The sequence below is a fragment of the Apium graveolens genome, chromosome 6 (genome assembly GCF_009905375.1).
Source record: "Apium graveolens cultivar Ventura chromosome 6, ASM990537v1, whole genome shotgun sequence".
NCBI classification, from domain to species: domain Eukaryota; kingdom Viridiplantae; phylum Streptophyta; class Magnoliopsida; order Apiales; family Apiaceae; genus Apium; species Apium graveolens.
Genome location: NC_133652.1, coordinates 27,541,154 through 27,565,411, shown reverse-complemented (window position 1 = coordinate 27,565,411; position 24,258 = coordinate 27,541,154). Strand labels below are relative to the sequence as shown.

General features: G+C 34.1%; 3 protein-coding genes across 4 annotated transcripts; 2 read left to right on the top strand and 1 right to left on the bottom strand.

The window, feature by feature from the left end:
* Positions 1–8,483: 8,483 nt before the first annotated feature.
* On the top strand, positions 8,484–13,390 carry LOC141667703 (SNF2 domain-containing protein CLASSY 3-like). Of its 2 annotated transcripts, none has more exons than XM_074474299.1 (6): positions 8,484–8,578; positions 8,660–9,931; positions 10,329–10,487; positions 10,808–12,655; positions 12,738–12,790; positions 12,880–13,390. In XM_074474299.1, exons 1-4 carry the CDS (start codon positions 8,507–8,509, stop codon positions 12,650–12,652), a joined length of 3,348 nt encoding a protein of 1,115 aa, XP_074330400.1. In that variant the 5' UTR covers positions 8,484–8,506; the 3' UTR covers positions 12,653–12,655; positions 12,738–12,790; positions 12,880–13,390. The 2 variants fall into 2 exon arrangements, with proteins under 2 accessions (XP_074330400.1, XP_074330399.1); XM_074474298.1 differs by having other exon boundaries at positions 12,863–13,390.
* A 1,048-nt stretch (positions 13,391–14,438) lies between these two features.
* On the top strand, positions 14,439–16,074 carry LOC141663534 (large ribosomal subunit protein eL43). The gene is made up of 5 exons (XM_074469297.1): positions 14,439–14,553; positions 15,007–15,046; positions 15,297–15,385; positions 15,650–15,732; positions 15,819–16,074. Exons 1-5 carry the CDS (start codon positions 14,551–14,553, stop codon positions 15,880–15,882), a joined length of 279 nt encoding a protein of 92 aa, XP_074325398.1. The 5' UTR covers positions 14,439–14,550; the 3' UTR covers positions 15,883–16,074.
* Positions 16,075–17,186: 1,112 nt separating this feature from the next.
* LOC141666838 (uncharacterized) lies at positions 17,187–21,486 on the bottom strand. Its single transcript, XM_074473049.1, has 3 exons — positions 20,295–21,486; positions 18,110–18,368; positions 17,187–17,819 (listed from the first exon to the last, which is right to left on the bottom strand). The coding sequence occupies exons 1-3, from the start codon at positions 21,254–21,256 to the stop codon at positions 17,601–17,603; spliced, it is 1,440 nt and encodes a 479-aa protein (XP_074329150.1). The 5' UTR covers positions 21,257–21,486; the 3' UTR covers positions 17,187–17,600.
* Positions 21,487–24,258: the final 2,772 nt, after the last annotated feature.

The window sequence follows — 24,258 nt, the reverse complement described above, 5'->3', positions numbered from 1 at the left end:
TGGTTCTTTGGCAGGATCAAGTTCACAACAACCCTTTTCTACATCAACAAATCTATAAATCCAAAACCTGCAAGCTCAAATCTCATCTCTACAGTCTTCCAATGCCTCACTGATAATTCAAGTTTCTCAACTGACAGCTTTGGGGCAGATTCAACAGAATGATATCAAGTCACTAGTAGACTCCCGTAAATATCTCCAAATGCAAAATTCTGTATCTCTGGGAGCTATTATGGGGGCTTTAAACATTCATCTTCCTGCATTTCCAGAAGCAGTTAGGCCTGGAATTCCTACTCCTCTAACCTTACCTGTTACCAACACTAAGGGGGAGATATAAGCTAGATTTCTAAAATCATCATCCAGCCAAGCCACAGTTCAAACAAGTCAAGTTGATGCTGGGAAAGAAAGACTACAGAAAGCAGCTGAGGGACCCTGTTTGGACAAAGAGTTTGATGAATTGCTCAGGTGTCTCAGAGTTTCTCTAACCAACAACTTCTTCACCTATAAAAAGGCTTTGGACATAAATATCAACTTTCTAAGGATGATTATGGTGACAGTAGATAACTTTCAGGAGAGGAGGATTGTTGTCAACATAAATGACTCTGGTGTGGACAGGTGTATGCAGGTGTATTTCAACTATCTCATATCTAAAAGAGCATCTGAGCTGGACACCCTAATCAACAAAGTCAACAGGGTGATTCCAGAGGACACTCTCTTGTTAAATGAACTCAAGAAGGCTCAAGTAGCTACTTTTCTAAAAGTATATCTCCAACCTAGTAAGGGAGTGACCTGCATCTGTTCAGCAAGTAAAAAATGCAGACATTTCATGATCTCAAAGCACTGTGTCATGGGGAACCTGAGGCCGATTATGACACTAGAAACTGATTTGAAGTCAAAAAGGAACAATACTGTAGAAGATAAATAAGTAATCAAGATATTGGGGAGATACTTGAGAAATGTTGATGACCTTCCTAGAGCCAAAATTAACTCAAATGATGATTTGGATGATGATGATCAGAAGAAGGATGAACACAAATCTTCTAGCTCAAATCCAAGTCAATCTTCTAAAGCAACAGATAGCAAGGTGTGTGAGAAGAGAAAAGGGAAAGAAGAGAGGAAAGAAGATGGAAAGAAAAGCAGGAGATGTGGTGAAGGGGAGTCACAGAAACAAAATGTCCAGGAAGCAAAAGTTACTAAAATCCAACCTACTCAAACCTCCGAACCAAGACAAACACAATCGCAATCAATCCTACCTCAAAATCCTAAATTACTAGTCAAACAAACTACAAACACCTTACTCAAAATACCAATCAGATCCATCCAGGTCACACTAAAGAAAATCACAAACCTACCTTCATTCAAGCTTCCAATCAAAACTCATTTCAAGAATGTTGGGAGAAAACCAAAGAAAATGCAAGTTGATGCTGGAGTCATCTGGAACTGCTTTAATCAAGATGATTTTCTACCTCTAAATATGAGCATAACAGATGATGACTATTTTCAACAACTATCTGGAGATATAGCCAGAGTTTGTGTTGTCTCTTTGTCAGAAGTAAGAATATATTATTTGGATGGCTCCTTCATCTTGCTTAGTAGGGAAGTAATGGAAACACTCCCAACCACATAATTGAAGAGGGTGGTTAGCTTAATGAAGGACAAGGATACAAGTACAATGATGTGGAAGGCTGTGATGTGTGAGAGGCTGAGAGAAAGGAATGAAAAACATGCTAGGATAAAGGCTGGGAAGGAGGAAACGGAAAGACAGTATGCCAGGGAGATAGAGATGTTTGAACAAAGGTCAAATGAATTCAAGGCAAGGAGGCTGAGTAGAATCTCTAAAGATGGACATTTTCTAAATATTCAAGTTGGTAGATTTTCAAGATTCAGGACTGGTTACATTCAATATCTAACAAAACTGAAATAGTGTTCATCATAGTATCTGTTTACTTTTATATTAAAAAAAGTTTTTAACACCAACTAATTTATGAGTTATATTTAGATTTATTAAATAATATCAAATAAAATTTAGTTATTTTTAATTTGAAAAAATAATTTTTATCAATAATTAAGTAGTATTAAATAATTATATTGAAAAGATAATTATGAAGGGATATTACTTAATATTAAATTTTCTTAAATAACAATTTTGTTTGGTTAATATGATAATTATATAATTTATTTCACAAAAGAATCTTGTGTGGTATATAATTAAGAATTCTATAACAAGTAAAATAATTATTGCATGTCATATGTTTAATTCCTCTTAACTAAGTAATTTAATAACATACATTCATCATAAATTTTTAATAGGTTTAATTATTTAAAGTACCATATACATATTTTATATTAATATTTTAATTTCGATTCATATTTCACACATGAGATTAAATTCTCTACAAATCATAATTTAAATATTAAATTTCGGGCTCGTACTTCGCACGAGTTACCAACTCGAATGAAATATTAAATTATAATATAAATATTAAATAAGTATTATTTAAAAAATACAGTGAATATATTGTCCACAACACGACCAAAATTTTGAAAAAGACTGAGGAATGAAGGATGTAAAAAAATATCTAAATTTTTTAATTGAAATTGCTCGGCCCACAATCCAATATTTCATTTTATAAGAAGGCATGCATTCATCGATTAATTGAAATCTTAGATTTTCATTTCAATTAATCATTTATCAATAGAATTTTGGGGATAAATCTAGAATAATGAAATTGCAAATCGATCGCCGCTCAGAACGAGAGAAAAGATCCAAATGAAATCGACGAAGAAATCAAATTGAAGAGATTTTATGGTATAAAAGTTATGCGAAAAATTGAAGAAGTTGGTGAAGCCAAATCTTGATAAAAAAACGTGACAAAGAAAGATTGCAGAAAGTTTTAACAAAAATAATTCGAAAAAGTTGATCTGGCAGACAAGGTGACACATAGTCACAACAGTTTATGAACTCAAAATCAAGAAGGTGATCAAAGAAAGGCGAAAATCACGAAATTTTGTTAAAACAACAAGCTGAGGTAACAAATTACGCGTATGAATTGCATGTTTGCCTAGTTTTTCAGTTGAACATTAGTATTTGTTCATTCCATACAAATTTTCACTAGATTATGGTATTTGAATGATAAAATAATATTTTGAACAGTAGGTAGTATGGTTGATTACCTTCATCTTTTCTTATTAATCTTTTTAATCTTAGAATACAGTTCAACCTTGTCTACATCTTGTATATGTATAAATGTTCGACTATCCATGTTATATGTTGTTACAATTTCTGTTTCAATCAATGATTTGACACTTAGATACCCGTGAAAAAGTCTGTAAAACAATTATGAAATACTTTGTTTTTATGCATTTTCGATCTTATAAACTTAAATTTTTGTGTATGACATGGTCTCTGCATTTTCGGACAAAGCCCTAAACTCGTTAATCGGTGTCTCCTTGTGCTGTTTCTTGCTTCTTATCCGTCGTTGCAAAGTGGAAGCATACAAAATAAACACATAAGATCACTCAAAAAGAAAAAAATATACTAGAACATTAAAAATAGAAAAAAATTCAGGTGCTTTAATTACAAAATATTTGCAGGCACTAGTTTAAGGTATGCGTACTTAATGTTTTTTTAGAGAAGTTAATTAATATTATTTGAATATACTTGCCTATTATTCTTTTTTTAATAATCTGCGTACTTACTATTAATAGTTTCGTAATGCGAGTATTAATTAAACGTGTTTATGTGCTGGTATGATTTTATAGCTCCACGCGCTCTCCAAATTCTGATGATCACAAGGCAACATAAAATTTTTGCGGTTTTGAAATCTTAATGAAAACATGAACCTTTTTGGATTATCTAATTTTCTTATGTGTCTACTACTTTAGTTAGAGAGTTTATTAGTATATATATGGTGGCGTTTTATAAGTATATACAATATACAATATAACCACCTAAATATAATTTAATATAAATGTTGATTATATTTTTGATTAGTTGTTATCAATTTTTTTTTAATAATTATGCTTATATATCTATAAATTAGTATATGTTTTAAGAAATTAATTGTTATCAATTAAGTTCATAAAAGAAAATTAGCTAAATTATATATGTAAAAAAAGAAAATGAAAAAGATAGCGTGCAACTATATATATATACTGTAATTCATTTGGCGAACAGTACCCCAACCTCGACCTAGACCAAGGGGTACGAATGATTAAAGAATAAAAATATTAAAGGCCTCAAATTAAATAAACAAGAGTTTATAAGTGCTATATTACATGCTAACGGACTATTTCTTACTTCCCCCGTCTCAAATCATTTTTCCGTTTTGACTTTTTATACCGTTCATGATAAACGATTGACTACTAATTTACGTCTAATATATAATATTAAATATAGTAATGAGTAATTTTGTTGAATTCGTATTTATGAGTACTTTAATATAATGAAATTTTTATATTTAATACTAATACAAAATTAAATATATTAACAATTAAAAGTGTGCATTGACAAATTTATCCAACACAAATAGAAAACATTTTCAGGGAGACGTAGGGACCATTAGCTAGGCATGACAAATGAGTCACTGTTCATATGCATTTGTTCCGTTTATTGTTGTGTTTTTTTTGTGAAAATCTTAAAATTAAATCGGTCCCAAATTTGTATTCGTGTATTAATTGATTGACACTAATCCAGAATTAAACATTTATGTATATCTATTTGGTACCCGAAAATACACGAATTAAGTAATAAAAAATATTAATTGATAAAAAATACACTAAATAATTAAATTATTTTGTATAATAAACAACTAGGGTGGTAAACGAACCGAGCTGATCGTTATGACTCAACTCGTTTAACTCGACTCATTAAGTAATCGAGCTCGAGTTCGAACGAGAAAATATGCTCGTTTAGCTTATCGAGTCGATCCGAGTTTTATAAGTGGTCGACTCGAACTCGACTCGAGATGAACTCGAGATCGACTCGACTCGTTAAACTCGACTTGAACTCGACTCGTTAAACTCGACTCGAACTCGACTCGATAAGCAATATGCATAAAAAATCTACTTGTGTCTTCCTAATTGGACTGTGCTTAAATTTTATTTTATTTGAGTTGGGCCTTGTTTAGACTCTAATTGTGAAAAAGACCAATAAAAATTAAAAAATTAATGACCAGCTCGAACTCGACTCGAAAAGTTCTTGAACAACTCGAACTCGACTCAGTTGTTAACGAACTCGAGTTCGAACATGAAAATCTGATCGTTAAACTTTTCAAACTCGACTCGTTAAGAAAAAACTCGAATTCGAACTCGTTAAAGAAAAACTCGACTCGATACGTTTACCGCCTTATAAACAACCAAATTCCGATTACAAAATACGACGCTTCGAATAGAAAATACTTAAAACTAGTGGAAATGTTCTTGAAGTACCAATTCCAAGGGCTGAGCATTCGGGCGGTTCGGTCCAAAACCGAACCAAATCGAAAAGACCAAAAACTGAAGTTTTGTTTTTTTTTGGAACCGAACCGACCAAATTTGTATTATGGACCGAACCATAACCGAACCGTAATAATTCGGTCGGTTCGGTTCGGTTCTTAAGAACCGAATTTGTTTAAAAAATATTATTAATTATATGCAATATGTAAGTTAAATTAAAAAAATCAAAAATATGCATCCATTACTAAGTCATGAATTATCAAAACTTCAGTAATTTTACAAACAACATAAAAAAGAAATAATTTAAAAGTTTAAACCAAGCATAATTTCATAGTCATAACAAGTTTAGTGCAGTATTTAGGGCTGAGCATTCGGTCGGTTCGATCCAAAACCGGACCGAGCCGAATAGACCGAAAAACCGAATAGTCATTTTTTCTTGGACCGAACCGGACCGAAGTTATATTATGGACCGGACCGAACCGAACTGAAATAATTCGGTTCGGTTCGGTTTTGGACCGAATAGACCGAATTTTTTTTCACAAATAAAATTGCATTAAAAATTAAATCATAAATTATAAATTTTAAAATATAATTAAAGTAATGTGATATGTAGAGTTCTAATACTCCATAAATATAATTACAAATTAAAAATTTTGATTATAATTTTTAAGATATATGTAAAATATATATAATACAAAATTTTAGTATTTATGATTTGGTCTATTCGGTCTATTCGATCCGGACCGAAATATTTGTGAAAAGAACCGAACCGAACCGAATTTTATTTCGGTCTATTCGGTCCGGACCGAATAGACCGAATTTCTGAAAAATTTAGGACCGAACCGAACCGAATTAGCACGGTTCGGTTCGGTTTTTCGGTTTCGGTTCGGTTTTGCTCAGCCCTAGCAGTATTATTGGAAATACTATTGAATATAGAATTTTTAAATATATTTAATCTTCTCTACAACTCAATTGTGGTATGTTGTTGTATGGATTAGAGAATAAAGATTATTCAGCGACTTCGATCATTTTTAGCAATTTAATAATATTTTTAATTTATTATGTATTTTTAAGTTATTATAATATATATATATATATATAATACGTCTAATTCAGTCGGTTCAGTTCTACCCGAATTGTTTTGAAAAGGAACCGAACCGAACCAAACTTAATTTCGGTTTGGACCAAAACAACCGAACCGACCAAATTTTTAAAAATTTCAGACCGAACCGAACCGAAATTGAACGATTCGGTTCGGTTTTTCGGTTCCGATTCGGTTTTGCTCACCCCTACCAATTCCAATACTGTATCTACATGCACAATCAACTCATTAATCAAATATAATATATTTACTTATTCGGTATTTATATAAGTTATATATAAATAGAATATTCATATTTGTTATTTAGCATTAAAATAAAATATATAAATTATATTATAAATATTAAATATTTTTAAAATTAATTTATTTATTTTATGTATTTTAGTTATGTGTGATGTACCTATTTTGAAAAACCAAAACCAATATCGATTATATTTGTGATTTTCCGTGTTCACGTATTTTAAAGTGTGTGTACCAAATTGTCGCACCCATGTGTCTCGTTTCATATTCACTTACCGTGTATCAAAATTGCCAAAGTCTACCATTAACATCATCTCAAAATAATTTATAGTATGTGTGTTTTACTTTAAGTGTAACTAGCTGTCTTATTCTATGACTTGGTAAGTTTTCATTCTTGCAGAAGGGAATACGCATGCAGAGTTGTTTATAGCCACAGTGACGACCGGGAGCATGAAATGAAGAAAACACGCAGCCTTAGTGAAATTCTGGTAACTTTATCTTGCAATATTTAGATGTATATTCCCCGCGTGTTTTATAGGCAACTTCAGGGTGCCCAAATATTTAGGAGGCCCAATTCATATATTTTTTTACTTTTACAAATTATTGAAATTACACCATGTCCCTTAGTTTTTCCTAAACATAAAATAGAGTCAAATTTTTCGTGAGTTATTTTAATTCGAGTTGTAAAATTTTTCAAATTCTGCTCGATAATTATTGATTCGAGTTTGAACTCAATCTGTTCGAATCTCCATCGAGCCGAACTTGAGTTTCAAGTTACTAGCCTCGTAACATTCGCGAGCCTAATCGAGGTTTTATAATTTAAATTTATATATATATATATATATATTTTTATAAATAATCAATCATTATATATATAATTTATTTAATCAGTTGAACTCGAGTCGAACCGATCGAACCCAAGCTCGAACCCAAATTTTTTAATTGAGTTGAGCTTGAGCTTGATGATGTTGACTCGACTCGAGCTTCAATATTTTCGAGTTTATAAGTGAATTTCTTTTTATGTCTACCAATGATATCGACAAAATATATTTGAATCGAGAAATAAGACTTATTCAATTTTAGCCTTAAAAAAATTATTTCCGCGCAGATCATAATTAACAAAATTTTACAAACAATTGTGACATTCGAAAATCATTTTTTCATAACTTTGAACTAAATATCTCATGATTTTCTTCACAACTTTTAACTAAATATCTCAATAGCCTTTTTAATTTCAAATGTAACCCTCACAAAGATTTTTCAACTTGAAAAAACAAAATTTCTCCCTCATGCAAGAGATGCTACACTATTGGCCTGTTTGGCGATCGATATATAAGTTACTTAGGGACTTATAAGTCCGTAAGTACTTATCGACGAGTGTTTGTCCCCCAATTTATAAGTCAGATTTTTGACTTATAAGCAGATAAATATTAGTATCAACGTAATTTTTTTCAACTTATATTGATTTTTCGCCTTTTTATTAACTTAAGTTTTAAAAAATATTTTTTAAAATGTTAAGCTAATCTAAAATTCACGAAATAAGATAATTAAATTTAAAAATTATTTATTTTAATTAATTTAAATAAAAAAAATTGACTTATTGGTAAGATTATCCAAACACTTATATAATTCAGCTACTTATTAAGTTACTTATTTATTTTAAGTTGTAACTTACTTATTTTAATATTATGCTCTGTGTTTCAAAAAAAATATTTGGTGCCTTTGAGTAAAATGAATGCGTCCCCTGAATCGCTTTTTTTAGTGGTGCTCCGATTCGGTAGCATCACCCGCTTGTGCTCCGGGGTTGGTCCAATTACAACCCTACTGTATGTTAATTTTCATGTTCTTATGTATTGATATGCCTTTTGCTTGATGATTGATTAGGTGCAGTTGGATGGCAGTGAGAATTCTGTAAGCAAGCGAGTGAGAGCCACTTGCTCTTCAAAGGTAAAAAGAAAGAGACTTAGAACCGCTGGAGCCCAAGATTCTGAGCAGGAGTCTAATGGGGTGTCTCTAGTTGAATGCATTGATGTGCATGATGATCGAGATTTGAGCGGAGTGAGTGGCAAGAAATGTAAGAGTTCCAGATTTTTAAAATCTATAAAAGATGAGAAAAGAAGTAGCATGAGTGTAGATCATGCGGAGAAGGCAGAATCGAAAATGGATGATTTGAGGATGAACATCAAAGAAGAGTGTAATTTGATTGAAGATGAAGGAGATTTGAAAATTATATGTGAGGTTTTTAATGCTCCTAATGCGAAATTTGTGAAAATTGAGGGAGATGGTGAACATGCACATATTTTAAAAAAAGGTATGGACGTTCTTAAGTTTGTTGAGGGAAAAAAGCACGAAGCTAGTAATGAATCGTTTGTTTATGATAATTCTTTGAGTAAACAAGATAATAATGTTGTTGACGATGATAATGATATTGTTGTTGATGATCGCAACGATGATAAGAGGAAGAAAGGAAGAGATGATGTTAGAGTTAGTCATTCGGGAAAGGAAAAGGTAGGAGATAAAGTGGTAAAAGATCAGCAGATGAATGGGAATAGAAAGAGAGGCTCTTTTTCAGATAATGAAAGTGATAACAGGTCTGGTACTTCAAAGAAGGAAAGAAATGTCGGAATTAAAATTAAGGAGAGCAGTGTTAAGAGTGAACTAAAGAGTGCAGACTCTCAAGGTGTGGCAAAGCATGTTCGATCAAGTTCAGTTAACAAGACTGGAACGATGAACATAAATCCAATAAACATTATTAATCCTCTTCCACCTGCGGAGTTTGATGAGATGAGTTTTTCTTCCAAGAGTGGTGATGATGACAACGAAAGTTGTGCAGAATATGTGTGTAAAGAAAGTGCGGAAAACCAAATTATTCCAATGACAACCGGAAAAAACACAGATAAGGTTGTGGCATTGAATGCAAAAAATGTTAGTCAGATTCTTGCTAATTCTCTATTGGATGTGGGAGAAGATCAGCTTGAAAATTTTGCTGCCTCCCATGGAATAGAACCTGTGAAAGAAATATCTGTTTACAAGTTCAGGTTTACAGATGAAGATTCGAAACCAGTGGAGAAATCGGAGTTTGAGAAAGAAGTTGATAGGTTGTTTGCAGAAATGGATATGCACCTTACTTCAGAACAGATTGGTTCCGCTCCCTTGGTAAGTATTCACTAAAGTAGCACCGTGCATCTAGCAAGCACAAGTCTTGATCATTCAGTTTAAGCGATTTCATTCATGGTGTGGTTAATGAAGTAATTTTATTTGTCTTACCTTTTGCTGTTTTCATATGCAACTCATTTTGTCTGTGTCTCGACTCTTGAACTGTATATGTTTGTTTAAGAGAATAATACTTGACAGCAAGGTTACACGGTTAGCAGATACCGTAGAACAAACAAGTGGTTTACGTTTTAGTTTGTATAATGTTCCAATGAAAGTGTGTGAGATTTAGAATTCTATTATTTAAGATATTTCTTTTCAGGCCACTGGTCTAAATACTAAGCAATAATTTATCAAAATCAGTTCATTCATATTGCATCGTTCGTTTGACCATACACAGGAGGATGTTGATAATGGTGCTCTCATCAGGACACAAACCGGTGGCGCTACTCTTTGTAGTCAAGGCATCCATCATCTTGTTTTTAAAGAAGAAGTCGGAACTGTGTGCAAATTTTGTTCACACGTGGAGCGAGAGATCAGATACATCCTTCCTCCTCTTGTAAGTAATTTGCCAGTTCATGTATCTAGTTTAATATGCTGAATTGATTTTTCAGTATGAAAAGCCTCTTATTTGATAAATGGGAGCATCTTATGATACTAATAAATTAATCTACTAATTCTTCTTATGTATTGACAAGCAGTTCCTATAACAACCAACATTCAGTTTAAGTAATTTAAAGTAGCATTTATCAATTGGTCAAATTGTTTTGTCCTTTTAGCTAATGTTTTTTTTTTACTTTCAACCATCTACTTTGGGTTATTAGACAGTGTGCTTAAAAGTGTTCTTGATATATTCATTATGAACTTTTTTGTGTATAGAGCAAGCCTTCTTCAAGAAGGCGTGATAAGAGTTCTGGTGTTGAAGCAGAATGCCCATTTTCTCTGGATCACTTCCAAGTCACTGGTGCTGAAAATCATGCTTCTGAAAGTTACAGAACTTCAGGAACTGTCTGGGATTTGATACCAGGGACTAGGAACACCATGTATGAACACCAGCGTGAAGGGTTTGAATTTATCTGGAAGAATATTGCTGGGGGAACTGTCATCGAGAAGTTGCAGAAGCCCCTCTCTAGTTCTGGTTCTGGATGCATAATATCGCATGCCCCTGGTACAGGAAAAACTCGCCTTACTCTTATATTTCTTCAATCATTCATGAAGATGTACCCAGACTCTAGGCCAGTAATTATAGCTCCTAAGAGCTTGCTTCTTACTTGGGAAGAGGAGTTCAAAAAATGGAATGTAAATATACCATTTCACAATCTGAACAACTTGGAGTTCTCGGGCCAGGAAAATGCAGCAGCTATAGGCTTGTCAAAGAAAGGAAGGGGCAGCAAGAACAATGAAACTATTACTCGCTTAGTGAAGTTATTTTCTTGGAAATTGGACAAAAGCATTCTAGGAATAACCTATGGCTTGTTTGAGAAACTTGTAGGAGCTGAGACAAGAAAAGTTGGCGACTGCAATCCTGTAGTACAGCAAATGGGGAAATCTCTTCTCAAGCTTCCTACTCTTTTGGTCCTTGATGAAGGACACACACCTCGGAATAACGGAAGCTATCTTTATCGGTCTTTGTTTGAGGTTGAGACAGATAGGCGCATCATTCTGTCAGGAACTCCCTTTCAAAATAATTTCAAGGAACTATATAATACCTTGCGTTTAGTGAACCCCAAATTTTGCAAGACAACAAAATCTGAATGGGCTTCTTTGACCAAAAAACTGAAGCTACTGAAAGAAACTATTAGTCCTTTCGTACATGTACATAAGGGAAGAATACTTCAAGAAAACTGTCCTGGTTTGAATGATGCCATGATTCTTTTGCGGCCAACAGATTTGCAGAAAATGCTAATAGATTTATTGGCCGATTTGGTCAAACCAAAGGATCAGAGAAACAACTACCTGCAATTTTCACATGTAATGTCTGTAGTTTCTGTGCATCCCTCACTCTTACCTGACTGTTGGTTTCAGGAGCAACAATTCTCAGCTTATAAAGATAGGCTTGAGAAGCTAAAAAAAGATCCTTATTCTGGTGCAAAAACGAAATTTGTGATTGAACTTTGTAGGTTGAGTGAGGCATTAAATGAAAAGGTACTGATTTTTAGTCAATTTATCGACCCGTTAATCTTCATCAAAGAACAGCTCCAGACTCAATACAAGTGGCTTGAAGGAAGAGAAGTGCTATATATGCATGGAAGTCTTGAACCAAAGCAGCGCCAATCTTTAATTACTGCTCTCAATGATCCCAAAAGCAAAGTTAGGGTACTTTTGGCATCAATAAAGGCTTGCTCTGAAGGCATACATCTTGTGGGGGCTTCCAGAGTTGTTTTCTTAGATGTAGTGTGGAATCCTTCTGTGGAAAGGCAAGCAATAAGTCGAGCATACCGAATTGGCCAGAAGAAGATTGTTTACACTTACCATCTCATTGCAGGGAAGATGGAGGTTGACAAATACAAGCGACAAATTCAGAAGGACCGATTCTCAGACATGGTTTTTTCTTCCAAGGACGGCATGGTCTGCAAGGAAAATATACCAGATAAGGTATTTGAAGATAAGATTTTGGAAGAGATGTTTCAACGTAATGATAAGCTCGGTGGCATGTTTGAAAAAATTCTGTACCAGCCAAGAGAATCAAACTTGGTAGATACTTTTGATTTGGTAGAAAATTAACTGGTAAGAAAAATTATCTTTTATGTGCCCTAATCAAATAGATAGTTCTGTTCTGGTATTGCTGAAATTTTTATACACATTGCAGCACATGGCAGCAGAATGTCATAAAGATCTTCCGAGTCAAGTGGATGATCAGTGGTATGTGCATGACAGAGTTACATTTTCAATTCTCTGTTATTATTGTAGTAATACTGATCTAAACTTCTGCAGAATTCTTGTGGAAACAGAAAATTTGTAGGAATTCTTTGTGGCAAGACCTCGGCTGGAAGTGTCCAACATGAATACGTGTTCAAGCGTTCGACTCAACAACTTTTTTTTGAAAATTTTACATGTTTTTGGCCTAAAATAAGTGTTCAAGTGTCCATACCCATATTCAAGTGTCAAGTGTCCGACACGGGTACTCGAGGCAAAATGAAGAGTCCGGGTGACAGACGGATTTTTAAAGCATTTTATTGAGTATATGACTTAAACTGATATCTTCTTACTATAAATGGAGATTCAGTTCACAGTCAACTCAGTGGACGTGTAGATGATGTATGTTTATGTACTTGTTAAAATTGCAAGTGATCCATTTATTCCCAGCATGTGAAGTACTTCTTTCTCATTGTTGCATCTAAGAAAGTGTCTCAGAAACTAAAAACACATTACAGACAATATGTATGAGGGTATTGGATTTGGACTTCTCCTGTACACAATAAAAAAACTGTTATCTATACATTATGTAATGCTGGATTGTTAGCATCTCGCTTCTTTCTTCTTTGATAGTTTGGTTACAAATTCCAGTAGTTGGTTTCGGTAATATTAAGTCTAGATTGTGTATTGAGTTAGATTGACAGGAAGTTTATGTTTATGAATGCCCCAATTACATGGTGATCTGAGATAAGCTTTTATGCGTGCCAGTGTATAATTTTTTTGGATAAGAAATTTTAGGTTTGTTTAATTTGGTTGCCCAATATACTACTATCATCAATAAGGCAAAGTTTATGCAAGTCCACAGAAGATTTCATATACTAATAGCATTACATATTACATATACAGGTAATGCCTTTAACTTTAAACATAAAGCGAGTGATTATTTCAATTTTGAACTTCTCAAAAAATGGTCACAAATTATTCAAATTATACTAAGCTGAGTTATCTGTACATGAAAGGGCAGCAGCTCTAGCCTCTAGTCTTGCTGGAGAAATGAAAGGGGCACTATATAATCTGAGAGAACAAATTCTCCAGTTGTGGCCGGTCGTCCAGCAAATTAAATTTACGGAAACTCTATATAAGCAACAATTATACAAAATTATAAGTTTTTAAAGCTTTTTTCTTTAATCATTAATGGACTGTGCCCGACAAAAAAAATAATAAATTATGATTTAAATTTGATTATTTTGAATAATATTGGTGTTAATATATTGTAATATAAATTTGTTTTTTTTTGAATAATATTGGGTTTTAAAACTTAAAAAAAATATATATTTAATTTTTATTTTGTTTTATTATGAAGCTTGTTGCTAATATTTCTTTGACAACTTACATGTCCATCAGCTATATGATTAATTTTTCTAAAAAAAATATCAGAAATTTATATTCGCTATAGTTTATTAATTAAAAAAATTCGCTGCTGACCAAAGAGAAATTATATATTTTACATTAAATGATAATATTATTATTATTCCGAAATTTGAAAGAAAGGAAAAATTGAAAAGGCCACCACGAGTCAAAGCCCATCATATAAAGTAGTCCTCATAAGGCCCAACTAATATCCAACCCGCCCAAGCTGGCCTGAGCCTTTAAATCAGTTTATATGAGCAAAACCTAGGGTTTTTGGTACACTTCTCTGTATAAGCAGCTCCAGCCGCCTCTTTCCCTTTTCATTTTCGGCTCTCCTTTCTTGCAATTCAGCTAAGATGGTACTATCCTCTCTCCTCTCCCTCTCCCTCTCTCTCTCTCTCTCTCCCTTTATTAATTGGATCTGTGTTATAATATATATATCTTCAATTCATGCCTCGTTTTATATGATTTGATGCTGTTAAGTTTATAACTATTTACACCATTGATAATTATCAATTAAGATCTTAAGGTGGCTGAGATGAGGATTATAACCTAAAAACTAAGATACTGAATTAAAATTATAGTCACCCCACTTCAGTTATGAATTCATTTTTCGGTTACAAATCCTTCTAATTGGACTTCGCGCAGTCTAGATTTAAGTTTATTTTGTCAGACCCCTCGTATATAATGTTTTAATTTGTAATATTTTCCACTTCACGTTACTTTGTATCGTCTATTGCTACATTGTATTTTTTATTACTTTATATTTCTTTTATTCTAAATACACTGCTAATACTGTTAATGTCTTTCAGACCAAGAGGACAAAGAAGGCCGGTATTGTTGGCAAGTATGGTGAGTGACTATGGCTGTTGCTTATTTTAGTTTAGTGTAATGTGTCTTAAATTATGGTGTTGATTTGAGTAGTGATTACATTTACAAATTGTTATTTTTCTGGGACAGAGTGGACAGTTTAATCAACTTTGGCTTTGTATTAAGTTGTTCTCTCACATGCTAAGATGATTATTCGGTTATATTATTAATTGTTCTGTTATTTTCTCATTTTAGCAAGTTCTAATTTTTCTATCATTGCAATTGGTTACAGGTACACGTTATGGTGCCAGTCTGCGAAAGCAGATCAAGAAGATGGAAGTATCACAGCACAGCAGATATTTCTGTGAATTTTGTGGAAAGGTATTGGATTCTAATATAAACTTCTATTTATGAAGGTGCCTTTTCTTATAACAATTTTCAGCTGCACCATCTGGTGCGTGGCTCTTTTACTCTAGCTCTGTTCATGTAAACTTTGTGTAGGCATGAGTTCTACAATGTACATGCTGTGCCAAAAAGAAATTAATATTTATGATTTTGTGACATGTTTATCATTCCTATGCTCTATGATTTACATAGTTTTTAAATCATGGTACGAGTCTTGACTTCATCTATTACAAATTGCAGTATGCAGTGAAGAGAAAGGCAGTTGGAATATGGGGCTGCAAGGACTGTGGCAAAGTCAAAGCGGGTGGTGCATACACCTTGAAGTAATTATACTCTTGATTATTTGTATTTTCCATTTTTTGCTTGCAACTTAAAAGTGTTTTAATATTTCTTCGTTTTTGTGCAACAGCACTGCTGCTGCCGTTACTGTTCGCAGCACAATTAGAAGGCTGAGGGAACAAACCGAGAGTTGAAGATAGTTGTACTAGCATGACGTGTGTTAATGCCTTTCTATTCGAGTCTTGTATGCAGACATCGTAATTTTCATTAGCAAATTTGTTTGGGATTCATGTTGTTTAGATGATTGAATGATAATATTTATTTTGGAATTGAGACTATTGCGATGTTTACTTTGTTTTTGCTTATAGAATGGTGTCTTCTAGAAATTTTGTCTCTCCTTTTTTAAATAGTCATTTTGGCTTAGTCGTGGTTACTCTACACGATTACACCTACCAATTTTATTTTGCTTTTATTTGATGCTCTAGCCTTAGTTTTGCTTTACCGTGCACCTAGCCTGATGCTTATTTCATCTAAACTTATTGCACTGTACTGACATGCAGTAGGTTAAGTTACCTGCACTGTTAATATGATTAAGTGTCCCTTTGGGAAATTTTAAAATAAGTAACTTATAACTTAAAATGAATAAGTAACTTAAAAGCGACAAGTAAATGAACACTTATAAGTTATATAAGTGTTTGGATAATTTTAGTTATAAGTCGGAATTTTTTTAACTTAAATGAGTTAAAAAAATACCTCAATTCATAAATTTTAAATTAGATTAACATTTAAAACATATATTTTAAATTTAAAGTTAATAAAAAGACAAAAAGTTAAAATAAGTTGAAAAAAAGTACGTCATTAACTTATAAGTTGTAAATTTAGCTTATAAGTTGTAAATTTAGCTTATAAGTTGAGTCTAAATACTCATCGATAAGTTGCGATAAGTTGTTACGGGCTTATAAGACAGAAGTAACTTATAAATAACCAAACAAACAGGCCCTAAATGCTAAATAGCAATTTCTTTGGGCTCCCTAAACCTACAGCTTGTGGATCACTCAACTGACTAACAAAGTAATAAATGTTAAGTGGAAAATTTTATAGTGAAAGCCATTGTTGCGAATCATCAGTACAGCGTTAATGGCTATGTAGTCTTGTGCATATTTGCTAGAATCCTCTCCATAAGGAGTTTAAATTATTGATAAGAGCAGATACCTGGGAAGCTTGTGTTATTCAGTTATTGTGTTGCCAAGTGCTGACACAAGGAATATCTCCTATGCAGCATTTTACCTAGATTTTATAGACGACAAACTTCAGACATGAGAAAAATTCCAAGATGGAATAGTTTGGAAGTTGAAAGGCACACAACCTCTTAGCTTTGCATTGTAGTTTGATTTAGCAATCTACTGTTATGTGAAAATAATTATAGTATAAACTTCGAAAATGCTGGAATCTATGTAAAACTGAGGCGAAAGGTGGCTTCACAAAGACAAGTAATCCATAAAGTAAACATGTCTAGACTGCTCTTTCTTTTTTCTGATTTTAATCTTCTTCTACATTTTCTGGTGGTACAAGTAATACCATTATAATCACACAAATACATATACATATACAACATTCAGGAGTAAGGGTAAATAAAAAACATAACCAAAACTATACTCAAAGCACTTCACTCATTGACCTTCACCACCCATGTGAGTAACACCTAAGCCGGAAAATGAAGGAACATCATCTTGCTCCTCAATCAGCCTTCAGCTAATTGTGGTTCCAAGTTTGCACCTTCCGCAGAAACTCTTCATGGACAAGGACAAAAACAAAATAGGGGTTTCACCTAAAGCCACACCATTTCTATTTGTCTCAAGAACTTTGAAGTTTGGAAGATAACAAGGTCAACATGGAAACTTGTAAAGAAAAATTAGACAGCATATTTTTGTCTTTTACTATCACCAGTTTCTCTTATGATTGACAGTGGCACATTCTCATCACTGTTCTGTTGGTGTATTTGGTTTTGGACTGCCCTCACAGCTGCTACTCTTGCTGCAGTGGCAGCTCTGTTGGCCGCTGCAACAGCTCTGTTCACCTTATCCTCAACCTTTGCTGCAGTAGCTGCTCTCTCAGCAGCAAGTCTTGCTTCCTGATAGGTGTAAGCCATATTAAAGAGTTTAGTAGCAAAAGTCTCCAAAATCCTAATTGAAGGATGGGTAATTTATAAGTAAACACACCAAGACTAATAGAGTATTTATGAAACTATATTAAAAAGACAGGAGAAATATACATCAACCCCCATCACTCCTCACAATTAAAAAAAAAATTGATTCCCGTATCCTCTCAAGCTACTTGTTTTCCCTTCTTTTTGAAGTCAAATAAAGTGAAAAGGGGACATGTAAGCAGTGAAACTTCGCAAGAGATCGTTATAAAATATACCTGAACTGCATTAAGAACTCTGGAACCACTAACAGCAACAGGAGATCCAGGAGTAGAACCTGGCGTACTGGGAACATTGAGAACTCCACTCTCCCAGTGACCTGATTGAGTCTCCCCATTTCTGAATGTGTACAAACCAAGCCCTTGCCTTCTTCCCTCGTGCCAGGCCCCCTCATATCGATGTCCATGTGCAAAACTGTAAACACCGAAGCCATGCATTTTGTCCGCAAAATATTCTCCAGCGTATACATCTCCATTTCTGCATATCATGCAACGAATTACTTAGAGGAAATAATATACAAGGAGAAATGGATTTTTAAACTACTCTGACAAGGACCAGTTTTAAGTATAGTTGCAAAAACAGTATCCCACTAGGACTTAGCCAACTTTGACCTAGAATATGCTTTAATTTTTTTTGCTACATATGACAAATGTTCAACTATATCCACTATTTCTGCATACTGATACCAATATCGCCCCACTACAGGCCCACAGCAGGAGGGATGTTACAAGTATCGCTGCTGATAAAAATGGTAATTGTAGTGCAGTTCAAGAAGTAACCACACGCTCCAAATATCTAAAGTATGCCAATCTAAACATATCAATAACCTAAACTAAATTTAAAATTACATATAAACCAAAGTGTGCTGTCTAATCACAAATCACAATTTATTCCGCACGAATCACAAAATGTGCTGTCTAATCAAATTTCATTTAAACCAAAACCTGCTTTCAGGTTTATCTTTTTGCCTGTAGTTATTTACTCAAGGCCAAAGGCATGGCGATAAGGGCCTTCTATAGATTAATTGAGAAGTCGGGCTTGCCTATTTGAAGATACTCGTTCAGGTTTACAAATATATATATACAGACACCTAAAATAAAGAGTGAAGATAAATTACATTGCCCAGAAATATAAAAATTTAGGAGGAAAATTTATGTGCAAAAAGTGGAGAATAGATGAACATCAAATACTAGAGAAAATATTATTTAAAAAGTTTCATACATGCAAAAAATATAAAAACGGGAAATTTTTTGTCCTGGAAAAACTATATTGATGAAGAGCAATCCATAGAAGCATCTGAAAGAATGAGCAAGATGCGCAAGAAAACACAAGTACGAAGACAAGAAAATGCCACAAAGGACGATAGAAAGAGAGCCAGAGTCGTGCGTCTTGAGCCATGGATCATAGCTTCATCTGCTCAAGGCCATCCTTTTTAATTGCTGGCTTTCTATGTTTATGCCCTTCATTTATATTACATGTAGACAAAAAATAATTTTGGCGATAATCAACCGTCTCACCATAGCCTAATCGAGGGTAAGTGTAATCACCTGTTTAAAGTCGCCTCATTCAGCCGAGGCAACATGCCTCATTAATTGATCAATTAAATGTGCCTTTGATAACACTGGTTATACCTTAATGATGATAATTTGAGGTTCTACTCCTTTGCATACAGATAGTATCTGCAAGACATATTGATTGAATATAGTGCAAGCATCAAGATGTGTAGCCACGTAAGACTTCACTATTTCCTCCTATAGTAACCTAACCTTCTGGGGTACGCATCCAAGTTCATAACTTAAGTCTCATCAGTTTCTCATATACCGTTATAGGTGATAAAGAAGACTCAAAATCTTAAATGGTTAGGCGTGGCCGCATGGTTTATTTGAAAGTCTAGTGGTTACTTGTGAATTGTGAATATTGTGAAAGATCAGTTGATTAATTAATTTTTTTGAAGCCAGGGCCAGGTGCTGTTAAAAAGAAAGTCTATGTTGTTAACTTCATCCATCAGAACCGATGGGGGGAAAAAGGTTTCTGCCTAAATCCTATTGCTATTTTCAGAAATTAACTTGTGACATATATAAGAAATGCACAATTAAACGCCTTAAACCACTCTCTTCAATAATTGTCCACTGTTTTTAACTTTCAGCACTTCTAGAAGTAAGCTTACGTGATGTGATTACTTGACCACTTCTCTTCTGTACAAAGAGTTGAAAAATACCTCAACAGTTTATCTGTCATATGTGTTTACTTTACAGGCTTCTGGTTAATGGTTAAAGTAACATAACTATTAAGGGTACTCTTTTTTTTTAACTATTAAGGGTACTCTTTACTACATTAGTTCGAAATTTAGACATAAATCAATAAACATAATGATCCATAAATCTAGATGCAGTTCTTCTTTACCTGAAATGGTAACTGCCTAATCCGTGCTTGACGCCCCATTTAAATTCCCCAACATAACGACTCCCGTCTTCACACGTATGAGCTCCACACCCATGGCTTTGCCCATTACACCACTCTCCAGCATAAACATCCCCAGTGTAAAACCTATACACTCCAAATCCATGCCTCAACCCCTGCCTATACTGCCCTCTATACCGGCTCCCTTTTGCCCAAGTTTCGACACCATGTCCATCATACTTCTCATCAATCCAATCACCCTCATACCTTCCACTCATATAATAGTAATAAACCCCACTTCCAGAACACTTTCCTCTATAAAATTCACCCTCATAAACATCCCCATTTTTATGAATTTGCACCCAAGACCCTGTACTTGGCCTTTTCTCGAACTTGGGTTTCGACCCAATTGACCAAACAACTGGAGGATTAAGCTTTGGAGCAGTTCTTGATGGTAAAGATGCAAACTTTATTGGAAAAGACCTAGCAAGAAACAACCTAATTGAAGGAAAACGTGGCGAAGAAAGATTAAGTGTGATCACAAGAACAACTGAGAAAACAATTAAAGATATAATTTGATTTGATGAAAAGAAGTAAAGAGAAGGCAAGAAAAGAAGAAAAGATATTCTTAAAGCTTTAGTCTTTGAAGCTAAAAGAGGTTCAAGAAATGAGAAAGAGCAACAAGAAGATAAAAGAGAAGTTGGTTTTGGTGAAATGATTGTATTGGAGAAATGGTGATTTTGAGAATGAGAAATGATATTTGAAGGTGTTTGAGACATCAAATAACTAGGTCTTTGATGGGGTGTTGTAATAAGAGGTTTCTTGATTTTTGAACTAGGGTTCTTGAAATTATGTTCATTTGAAAAAACAATTTCTTGGGGCGGAATATAATTAGTACTGTGATGTGGGATTTCAATTTTGAGAGGTTCCTTGAATTTATGATTCTCAGATTTATTCTGATGCATTTACAGAAACTGTCTCCTTTCTCTCTGTATAATTTTTATGTGTGTATCTTTGCGTTAAGGCTTTTGTACATAGTACATGATTGGAGATGGATGTTTTGTATTTGTGCGGATATTGTAAGATGGTATCATCGATAATGAACCTTAAATGATGATATTGTTGTGTCTGGGTTTGCTGAGGATTTGTGGATTGTGCAGAAATGGTGGATTGTGGGGGTAAATGCAAGTGGTTTTTTAAGCTAGGAGAATCAGGAGTTATGACCACTGAATTTACGTATTTGCCACACACCTATCATTTTCATTTCAAACTAATTTTTTTTCTACTGTTTTTTTTTTGCTAAATTTGTACTGTTTTTTGATTACATATATATCAAAAATATAAAAATTTTGACTAGGGACTATTTTGTAATAATTTTCAGAAAAAGGAACTATTTTGTAGTTCAAAAATATTAAAATAAAAAATTATTATTTTATAATTCAAGGACATCCAATGATATAGAAGGACAAATATAATTTTATTGCGTTTATTAATTGTTAAAATATTTCTTAATGCAAATTACAAATACAGTATAAATATATGAAATAAGTTTGGATACAATTTAAAAATTATAAAATTGATTTTATTAAAGAAAATGTAACTATATTTAAATCTCAAGAAATAAATGAGTTATTTAAATTTAATTAAAGAAATCGTAACTACGGTTAAATCTTGTTAAATAAATATGTTTAAAATTATTTATTTATAAATGTTGAAAATATATTATTTCAACATATGTCAATATTCAAAAAAATATGTATTTAACGAGATTTTTCGTTATTAAGTTTTATAGTAGGGTAGAGCAAATCTCGGTTCGATTTGATTTTTATATAAAATCGGAACTGGAACCACAAGTCCTCAATTTTTAAAATTGAAAGTGCAACTGATCCATCAAATTGATTTTGGTTTTTAAAATTTCAGTTCCATTTTATCGATTTGATTTCGAGTATAAAATTATAAAAAATGAAATAAAAAATTTATTATAAATATATTAAATAAATCTAACTAAAAATATTTTTACTATCTCTTTCTATATATTAAAAGAGGATTATGGGCAAATTGAGTCATTTTAATGGTGTCAAATTACAATTTGCCCTTTTATGTTGAAATTTTTTAAAAATACTATTCTCATATATTTTAGGTTAAAATTGCTATGATATGGTTTGTACTAAAAATAGAACCCGGGACCTCCAACTCAAACATTTGATATCAGTATTGATAGGGATAAATAAGTCCTGATTTTATAATTAATGGGCTGATAGGCCCAATAAGAAGATGTATGATATTCAGACCAGAAAGGTTAAGCCTGATGGACCAGATCAGGTCTGATGGAATAAAAAAGGCCCAAAAATCCTGATTATTAATTAATTTCGTAATTAATTAATAAGGGAAAAATCAGCTATTGAGAAGAGTCCTGATAAGGATATAAATCCTTATAGATTAGCCTTAAGGGGACCTAAAAGGATAAGGAATCAGTTTCCTACTATCTAGGACTCCAAAGTCCATTCTAACTATGAGACTTGCCCACCAGGTCTCCTATACCAAGTCCAATTCAAGGACTCCCAACATCTATATAAGGGGTCTCACCCCACAAATCAGAACGACGTTTTTTGGCTTGATTCTCTAATTCACAGAGATACGTAGGCATCTCGTAAAGGCAGATTGAGTCACGAAGCACGAGAGCAGCCATTAAAGGCCTTGAGCTCCCGAATCTTAGTAATAAATACAGCAAATAATAACCTTAGCTTTTTATCCATAACATTTGGCGCCGTCTGTGGGAAAAACAACAACCATGGCGAGAACACGGAGAACAATTGGAGCTCTAGAGGAAGGAACACCATCAGAGACAACCCAGGTGATTTCATCAACCGTGGAGGTTCCTCCCCATTCAACTTATGCATCTACTCAGGGGGAAGCCCAGACAGGGGCAACTCAACCTCAGCCACAAGGGACAACTCCCCCGACTATTCAAGGTACGAATCCTCAAGTTCAACAAGTACATATACCTGTGAATTCTCGACCCGTCGGGTATGAATATTCAACTGTTGTTACTACTAACCCCCCTTATGGGATGCCCCTTCACCCTGAGGTTGGAGGAAGCGGATATGCTGGGCGAAGTGAAGCACGAGGGCGGTCGCCCCCCTATATACGAGGTTTGGATCCTATCCCTGAGGATCGGGAATTTTCTGGTCCATACACTGAGAGAGACTCCGAATCTTCGGATGATGAAGTGGCCCCGAGAAGGAGGCGTCCTGGAAAAGAGCCAATGGCCGATGGAAGGCAACGCCCCCAAAGCACCCCAGGGGTGAATCCCCAAGAAGTGCAGGAAAAGATCAGGGCTCATGAGGCTGAAATCCAAAGGCTGAGGCGTGATTTGGAGGCTCACCAAGCCACTAGACCCCACATACCTCCTAGGGGGAGAAATCCTCCTCCTATCATAGACCTGGATGGTCCGGTAAGAAGAAGGGCTGCTGTCCCAAGAACTGATCCAAGCAATCTCCTTCCCCTTGGAGATCCTGACGATCCAACTCCACCCTTCACAGAAGAGATAATGAATGCCCATATCTCAAGGAAATTCAAGATGCCCACTATCAAAGCCTATGATGGCACGGGAGACCCCGCTAATCATGTTAGGACATTCTCTAATGCACTGTTGCTGCAACTTGTGAATGATGCTATAAAATGTCGGGCCTTCCCTCAAACCCTGTCGGGTATGGCTCAAAGATGGTACAGTCGCCTACCCCCAAATTCTATTGGATCATTCAGAGAATTAAGTCAGGCTTTTATTAAGCAATTCATCAGTGGAAGAGTCCATGAAAAAAGTTCAGCATCTCTTATGAGTCTTGTGCAGGGAGCTAAGGAATCCTTAAGAGATTACCTGAATCGTTTTACAAAGGAAGCTTTAAAAGTCCCAGACCTTGATGATAAGGTAGCCATGATAGCACTGCAACAAGGAACTAGGGATGAG